This window comes from Rhopilema esculentum, chromosome 4, assembly GCF_057945365.1.
Source record: "Rhopilema esculentum isolate cy_ngs chromosome 4, ASM5794536v1, whole genome shotgun sequence".
Taxonomy (NCBI): domain Eukaryota; kingdom Metazoa; phylum Cnidaria; class Scyphozoa; order Rhizostomeae; family Rhizostomatidae; genus Rhopilema; species Rhopilema esculentum.
In genome coordinates this window covers 8,884,046-8,893,071 of record NC_142818.1, presented here as the reverse complement: position 1 = coordinate 8,893,071, position 9,026 = coordinate 8,884,046, and the positions used below count along the sequence as shown (strand labels likewise).

The 9,026-nt window shown below is 38.0% G+C and overlaps 1 protein-coding gene across 2 annotated transcripts; it reads right to left on the bottom strand.

Moving 5' to 3' along the window:
- Positions 1–16: 16 nt before the first annotated feature.
- LOC148960399 (uncharacterized) lies at positions 17–7,545 on the bottom strand. Of its 2 annotated transcripts, none has more exons than XM_089115960.1 (2): positions 7,419–7,545; positions 17–2,613 (listed from the first exon to the last, which is right to left on the bottom strand). In XM_089115960.1, the coding sequence occupies exon 2, from the start codon at positions 2,494–2,496 to the stop codon at positions 1,297–1,299; it is 1,200 nt and encodes a 399-aa protein (XP_088972086.1). In that variant the 5' UTR covers positions 2,497–2,613; positions 7,419–7,545; the 3' UTR covers positions 17–1,296. The 2 variants fall into 2 exon arrangements, with proteins under 2 accessions (XP_088972086.1, XP_088972087.1); XM_089115961.1 differs by having other exon boundaries at positions 7,459–7,527.
- Between the last annotated feature and the right edge of the window lie 1,481 nt (positions 7,546–9,026).

Genomic DNA, 9,026 nt, shown 5'->3' with positions numbered 1-9,026 from the left:
AAATATAATTACCATATAATATCTGATAAACTTGATATCTAATGCAACCTTTTCAAAAAGAACAAGTTAATTTTTGCTGAAGCTTGAGTGTTCTAAATGTCATTCTTTTTTCAACACTTCCATAACTACAGCTAAATTCTTTAAATTGTATTTATGACCACTAAAGAACATTTTCGCATGATATCTTTAGTACTACGGTTGACTAGGTGATAAAATATGCTTTGTTTTGTTAACATAAGAGAAAATTCTCAAAAAACTTTGCTTTTTCTTCCAATTTTTCATCTTATGCTGGGCACGTTCTTGGGTTGTTTGTTTTATTTGGCAAATCGAGCCTCGGCGTTCTTAGACAATGTGTTCTTACAAAACAAGAGATTAACCTTGATACCGAGATAATATGATATCGCACAGTAACATTAAAGGGGTGTGCTTAATATTATCTTCTTTTGTTATGGTCGTCTCAACTATAGAAGATTTTAATAGACTACAGTATCAAACTGGATTGGTAATGAATTAAAAGAACTAACCGCTGGTTTAAACCACATCAACATACCCATCCTATATGCATTGAAATGGTTAGCCTTATTTCTCTGAGTTTTTTAAATAACAATTTGGGCCTTCCTGCCCCCTTTTACTCAGCTAATAATTTACGACTTGAAATCCGAAATGAGTTATTACATAAGGCGACGTATTTTTATATCAATGAAATACATATACTTGATTTTCTCCAAAATGGACCAGAGAATCATATATTTAAATATGGAAACTGTGCATCTTTTTGAATAAAAAATGCTATCAAAAATGCAAACTTCCGCACATTCATTATCAAATAGAATAAAGGTTGTCTTGTTGGGAAATATCAGCTTAAAAATTAAATAACTATTAATCTGAATAATTAACCTAGCTATTAATAATCTATGCCATGCCAAAGAACACGGGTGCAGTGGCTGGGGCCAGGAGGCTATGGGCTCCCTAAAGCACTACGTTCCTCGAGCAACTTCGGAAAAATTGCTACTTCGTCAGACTTTGTAGGAATCTTTAGCACCGACCTCCTGTCAGTAAAAGTCATTCTGTGGAAGTGATTTGACTCTATCTACTCCCACTACACCCCTGTCGGTAAATATCAAAATCATATACGTACTAAGAAGATAAAAGAAACATTTTATATCAGCTTGGTGCTAGATGATATCCATTACAGGCACCGCGGAGCAGGGGGGCTTGGGGGCTTTAGCCGCATTTTTGTGCCAAATGCAAAATATTGATAAGTGAACCACCAGTAAAGCCTCTTTATATTTACTTTTAGTCGTGGAGCTTCCTATGCCTGTTTCTCGAGCTTGAATCACTGAATGTTCTTTCACAGAATTCACAACTATAGGGCTTTTCTCCACTATGAACTCTGCGATGTTTAATCAAATGCGCTGAAGTACGAAAGGACTTTCCACATGTTTCGCATGCATACGGTTTTGCCCCTGAATGTAGCCTCTTGTGCACTGTGAGGCCACTGTTGTCTCTAAAAGACTGACCACACACTTCACACTTATAGGGTTTTACGCCCGTATGTGAGCGCCAGTGTTTCGCATAGTTTGTTGAACAATGAAAAGTTTTATCGCAAAATTCACAACTGAACGGCTTTTCTCCTGTGTGAATCCTAAAATGTCGAGCTCGTGAACTGGACGAACTGAATCTATCGTCACATTGTGAGCATTTATAAGGCTTTTCCTTCGTATGGACACGTTGATGGGCATTAAGACGCCCGATCGTATAAAACGAATGCCTGCAAATGCCACACGAAAATGGTCGTTCTCCGCTATGAATCCTTGCGTGAATTTTCAAACCATAAATCCTAGTAAATGATTTACCACAGATATCGCAGCTGTGTTCTTTTGAACCGTCGTCTGTGTCCTCTGGATTACCACTTTGAACGTTAAGATTATTCTCTACATCATTAGATAAACGTTCGTTCGACGAACTTGCTCTCCTACTATCAAGGTATATACCGTCAGACGTATCTGGCTCCAAAAACGAACATCGCTTGCACAAAGTGCTAGCGTCACTTTCGACAAGATCACAGGGCAAAAAGAACTTGCCACATTTCACACACATACTATAGACTGCATTAGGTGAAGCAGTTTCCTCCCCAGGACTCTTGCTATCAGTATCAAGCCGACCATCATCCACCTTGTTGCAAGAGCTTGTGGTTGTCAAAGATTCTTCCTCCTTTATAGCCGAACATTGTGTATATGAAACGTGGGCGCCATCTAACATCGTTCTATTACCACGAGCAATCTCATGCTTTTTGGCATAAACATCGTGCAATGATTGAGGCTTTTTCAGTCTCGAGGTATCTGCAAAGTTGTAACTGGATTCTTTGCAATCTAAATCGTTCAAACGCTGACCACCCTCACAGCAATCACGTTGTGGAGGAATGGAAACTAAAGCTTTATTTATTACGTCATCACTAGTTCCGCACAAATTGTGTTCAGTCGTTGACGACATCATGGTTGATAGCAAAAATCCACTAGCCAAATAGTCAATGATTTATTTTCATTTTATTTCAAATCCATATTAGGGTTTTCCCTTGTTCAATTTGCTGAATCCTCCTGGGAATGATACCACCTGTAAAACATATCATAACAGATTTATCATTACACAAATATATCATTGTGTAAAGAAAATAAAGATAAATAAATAGGAAGACCAAAGCACATAATTACTAAATTGAAACCCACAACTAGCTTTAAATTTAAAATATAATTGTACGAGGAAAGAACGAACTAATTATATTAACAACGCTTCGTGCTCTGCCCAGGCACCGTGCAGCCATTGGGCTAGCAGGGACTATAGCCCCAACACCCCCCCCATTTTTTTGCAATTAAAGGCTAGACAATTTTTAGAAAGTTTTCTCTAACGCAACTTTGGAAAGTTTAATCTAATGGATCCTTAGTAGTTGCAGTTTGTCTTGGTTGGCAACCCCTTTTTGTTCATTTTCTTGGTGTCTTATCTTGTTAAATCTATTTTTATAGTAATTGATATCTTCTCTGAATCGGATCGTTTATAATAAATAAGTGGAGAGAAGCAAGCATTTTCTAAAAAAGGCGTTTTCCAATGTTCTTAAGAGGGTGGCCTCAAAAATTCACGGTCACGCCCTTTTCAGCCCACCCACTTTTAGAATGGTGCGCAGTGCCTGGCTTAGCCCGTTATCGAATGAAGATAGAAAAAGAAAATAGAACTAGAAACGTAGAAAGAGGATAGAATTCGACAGATAGGAATAGAAAGACGGGAGTAACAGCATGGAAAGGAACTAAATGACAATAAGCTAAAATCAGGACCAAAAATGACTATGCTAAATGCGTAAATAGTTTGCCAAGTCTTAAAGGATATAAGGTCACAAAAGGTCCGAAGTTTAAAAGATGATGGCTTTTTCTAAAGATGTTCCTTTTGCACTGTACGTTTGGGCAAAAAGAAGGCCAAAAGCTGACATGTCATCTTGAAGTGATTCGACAGGTTAGATAGGCGGTAGTGCAACAAGGGAATTTTAGATCTAGAGGGGTGGTCAAGGACGCCACAGAGGTGGGCGCCCCATCATGCCGTTTCAAGTGGCCATCATTCATGCCGATGCAAAGAAAGGGCAAAACGGCTGTTTTTGTGAAAGTGCTCTTCCTAAGAGGGTGCAAAGGAGGCGAATGGCCATGCAATGAAAAGCTATAATACAATATCTCAACAATATATAATGAATTCCAAAGGAAATCACGATTCCACGCCAAGGTCATGGTAACCATTCTAATTTTCCTTAGCAACCTAACAGGAAATTGTATTCCTTTTTTTTAAAATATAGGAAGATACATTTTTTCAATGGTTTTCAGGTCTCAGTTCTGATTTGATTGTTTAAAGGACGAAAGTAGGCGAAAGAACCATAGTTTTTATGTTACAATGCCAAGAGCTGATGGAAAAAAGACTGTCTTTTCATTCTCAAGGATTTTCACTTCTTGTTTGAAGGAGTTTCTTTGCTTTTATTTTGAATGGAAATATTGTAACCTGGAAATACAACAAAATGCAACTTCAAACTTTGAAAAAGCAATCATTACAGGCAATTTCTCGTGAGAACATTTGTTCAGTTTCCAAAAAAGCAATAGATCTTTGCTCTGGTGTCCCTGTGGGAGGTGATGTCTTCCAGGGGGGCTACAAAAACTTAGAATCAATCATATCATAAAGCATTTTGTACATTGTTAAGCAAGCCTTTACAAAAATTTAATGGTCTCTTTATTTGGAGGGATTATTGTAATGGGTTGAATAGGCATGTAAAATCACACAAGCAAATTTTGATCAAATAGTGACAAGCATGAAACAACCCTAGCAAGAAGCTCAGGCTGGAAATTGGAAATAACAATGTTGTGTTATTTTAATTTATAATCTTGAAAATTAAAAGCTTGGGTTTGGCTGGGAGGAGTGGCGGAAGTCAATCACTGCTTTCAATCAAGCGTTTAAGGGGAAAATTTGTTCCAGAAAGGTTGAGAGCTGCTGGGTTTAGTTACGAAAAGTGGTATAAAACATCAGAATAATTTAACAAACAAGGTTAAAAACAACCTAAGCTGAAAACATCCCAGGGTGCTAGAGCACAATATTTATAGAAGCAAAGTCATGTTTATTTTCATATACCTGGGGAAACTGACTTTTTAGACATTTTTGAATTCACATTTGATGATTAAAATTTAAAATGAATGACTTAAAATGAATAGGTATGAAAAATCCAACAGTGAAGCCATTAGCAAGAAAGAGCAAAATCACATTGGTGAAAATGATCTAGTAAACTATGCATTTGAAACCTTTGGCAGTAAGCATTGTCTAAAAGTTGATTGATTTGAAATTAATGCTTCTTCTTCATACACCAATACAAGCACAACGTGAGTTCCCAGTTGTTAATTTTTGCTTTAAAATCAGAATCATTATCACAGACTGAATCAATAACATGCTGGCTGTAATGATTATATAAACTTTGGGTCAGCAAGTCTCCAAATGGTGAAATTAAAAAAGAAAATACTTGTGTTTTTGCTTTTAGCTACCTTACAGGAGACTTTAAATGTACCCCATGACAGTCAGTTTGAAACTGCAAAGGTTGTGGTGTTTCATGTTGTCATATTAAACAAGCAGTTTCCTCAAAATATCAATTCCACTGGAAAAAAGTAAAGCCCTGTTTACACTACAACTTTTAACCTGGGTAAACATCAACCTGGGTTGAACAGAAGGTATAGTGTACCCCATGTTAGTTGGGTTGACCCCTGTTAGTTTCACCACACATATGCTTCATTGTGAATCATTTTCATTGGCATCTTTCAAAATGGCAGGCGAAAATGATGAGAATTGGAGGTGGGGAGTGAATTCACTGTGGTACAAATGTATTGATCTTTCCTTGCAGTCTTCTCGCAATCTTTTTGAGGCTGTTTTCTTGTACAAGAATCTGGCTGTTGCTAGATCCCTTCTTCCACCCATATTTCAATAATGTCATGACTTTTTCATCGCTCCACAATAATTTCATGACTTAGGTGCTAGGATGGCTCAGTTGTTAGAGGCGCTGACTACAGACCCAAGGGTCATTGGTTCGAGTCCCTGGCATGAACAGACTTTCACCCAGAGTGGGGAGAGTTGCCAGCTCTTCGTAATTCCAAGCGTAGGAATCACGAGGTGTGGTCAAATCGAAAGGAAGGTCCAGGACACTGCTCTATAAGCATAGCTTCTCAGTTTCCTTAAAAATTACCTCCGGATGCTAGGTAGCAACAAATACAAATACAAATCCACAGTGACCTCTCTCTGTCTTAGCTTCACATATTTTCAAAATTTCTTGCTTATTCAAACTTCTGTTTGACAATGGCTTTGTTTGTTAGCCTCCTTTAATGAATAGCTCAAAAAGTGCATGGGAGTATATCAGATCTTTAACCTGGCGTGAACCCAAGTTTGTGCATACATTAAATTTCAAAGACTTTAGCCTGGGGTAAACCTAGGTTCAACCCACCTCCAGAGTAGGGTTGGATTAACCTAGGTTCAGCCCAGGTCAGCTGCGTTTACACCACAAAATTTCTAACCCAGATTAATGCTAACCCAAGTTCAACCCAGTTTAAAAGTTGTTGTGTAAATAAGTCTTAAAACTGCATACTCAAAATTCCTCCAGAATTGTCAGAGTGAAGTTTAACTTTGCATTCAAATTAACTGTTAAGATTTTGTTTAAGAGGGCATTAAATCAAGAGCAAAGTGACAAAAAGTTGAGAGCTAATTCAACAGTTGATTACAGGCCTATTGTTTGCTTAAAAGTAGGTATAAAGTAGGTGAGAAAAAGTATTGCACCAACCCCCTACAAAATGGCTGCACCTCTACAAACTTTTTATAGCAAACCAAAATTCAAATAGCAAAAGCAAGTTAAATTAACGTTTTAAGATGACCTTTAAGGTGGGAAATAATGGAAAATTTACCAAGGTAGAGAAATGCAATTGAAAAATGCAAATATAGCCTTTGATTCTTCTTATTTTCAAGCCAACACTGCAAAAACATGAAAACTGAGCTATGGCGATAAGAGTACCTGTAATATATTTGCAACAAAAACGGTTTCTCTTTTCACAAACATGTAAGATTTCATTAAGTCGAACTTAGAGATACTTACTTTCTGCTTGGTTGCCCAAAAATTTTTTTTATGACTCTTATGAAAGTATTTCTCTAAAGTTTTGGTCGCATGTTTTTCGCACTGCAAAAGGCCTAATTTTGGATACCATTTTGTAACATGTTGCAATCAATCAATCAATAAATCAATAAAACAAGTCAGTAGCCTTTAACTCCATCTCTTCCAGCCAATTGCGATGTTGTTTAGGGAAAAAATATTACAGTAATATGTTCCAAACAGCTTTTCATCTCCTGGTTGAATGAAAATACTAAAACTTCTGTGAAACAGTCGTAAAGAGTGACCCGTCAGTGTCCAGAAAACTTTCATTAAAAAACGGCTGTAAAAGTGTCACTTTTCGCTAACTTCAAGGCCAATAATGATCTTCTAGGATCACAAACATCTAAATGTGATCTTGCCAAAGTTTATTCAAATTTATCATGTGGCGTTCAAAAGTAACCTGCTGCAAAAGTTTTTAATTGAATATAACAAGTTTTACAAGGGTTTCAAAGCTTCGAGACTGTCCAAACAAAAGTTTACTTTTTTGATATTATAAAAAGATATTTTTCTCAAAATTTAAATTGGAAATGTTGCCAATGGTTTTAAGTTTTGTTTGATTGAGTTTTAATCATGGAATAACGCTTAATGGCTTCATAAAAGTGGTTTGAGTTTTGAATGGCATGTTGTTCTCAACGCTGACACCATTATTAATTCGTCGAAGTGGTGCAATGTATCAAGAAAGCAACATCAAATTCCCACACTTGAGTTAATTTCTCACCAATAAAGTCTTTTGAACCCACTCCTTCTGCTTACCATACCTGTCAAAACTTCGACAAACAACTTGAAATTGATTCTGTGGCAAAAAAACTTCTTGTCAAGCATCCCACTTGCAGTCACAAATAAAATGTTGCCTCGCATTAACAACTTGGTAAAGAGGCTGGAAACTTTTCCCGGAAATTTTGAAATTGTTCCTGCTACTCCTGGGGTTTTAGCACGTGACAAGCTCTAGAACCTGAAAATTAGGCAAATAAATAGTGAAAGGAGGAATGAAATCCGAAAAAAACAAGCAACAGCGCTAAAACGAATGCTTCAAACGTCCAGAACAACAGAGTATGCGAGAATTGAAAAAAAGCAACTGCCCGTTTTCATAGGGCTCAATATTTGTTTGGAACTCCCCATGTTTGAAAATGGATGGCCTTAGGACGTAGGACGACCTCCGACCACACTTGCATGGGACGGCTGCAAAAAACAGGCGCATCGTTTTTATGCAAATAAGTTTTAATCAGATTTAATTCCTACGCGGGGACCCCTTAGTTATGCTAAACAAATCCCTAATCGCAGGCAAAAAATTTTGGGCTTTTGGTGCATCAGCCCTTGTCTTGCCTGAGCAATGACGCAATTTTATGGTCAGTGTTTGGTTCCAGGGAAAAGCTGCCTTAGTTTTTTACCCCGCCAATCAGACTGCACCTGTCACACAATCGAATGTTTGTGCGAGATAAAGCAAGGCAAGAGAAAGCAGGAGGAAGTATGTAGCGGGATAAGGCAGAAGGAGAAGCGATTACAAGGGGACAGGGATGGGAGGGGAAAACCGCATACAACATAGCGTGACTCGTGCTGCATAACTGTGATAAACCAAAAATGCTAGCTAGGGCAAGGTCTCGTAGAAAACACCACAAGGTAATTGCGAATAGCTGACGTAATTTGATGATATTGACAGCCTACTAAGGGTATACGTGTGGGACCACCCGATTCTAGAAAAGGGGAATCTGTGCACTTTCCCCGCGGATATTAACTCGAATTAAGCGTATAATTCCCATTTTTTCTGACTTCCTTTGTTACATAGCATCAGTATCAATGGGCAGTTGTTAAAATGATACCCTGGTTACCGGGGATAAAATATTGTAGACGTCCGCGGTGGCAAATCCTTTAAAAATGTTTCTGTGGCTAGTTTCGAACTATATTTCTGACCCCGTGCACACGAGAGCGGATCCGTTTGGGTCCGTTCCCAAACTGGATCTGATCCAGAGTATTGTTTGCGTACACACGGGACGGGAACGGGCCCAAAATATTTTGCGTGCACATGAGATCTGATACAAGTGGATCCACGTTCAAGGAGGACATGCGCACAAAACAGCATTTACACAAAGAACGCAAATTTTTTGCGCCATTTGTTTATTCATTGCAGAAAAAGTTTTCACAAGGTCATGGCTTCGCAACAAACTGAAACCACAGGCAGCAAAACGAGAATTCTATTTGGACAGACGACGAAACAGCGTTGTTGTTGAGAATTGTTCTCGATTATAAAAGCAAAAAGCTCGCTGATGCGCTGGACTGGGAGACAGTTCGATCAAAATATGAGAACATTACAGAACGATTTATTAAGGCC

What these genes read in the sequence shown, in the direction of transcription:
- LOC148960399 (XM_089115960.1), bottom strand. Translation starts at nt 2,496, where the DNA reads ATGATGTCGTCAACGACTGAACACAATTTGTGCGGAACTAGTGATGAC.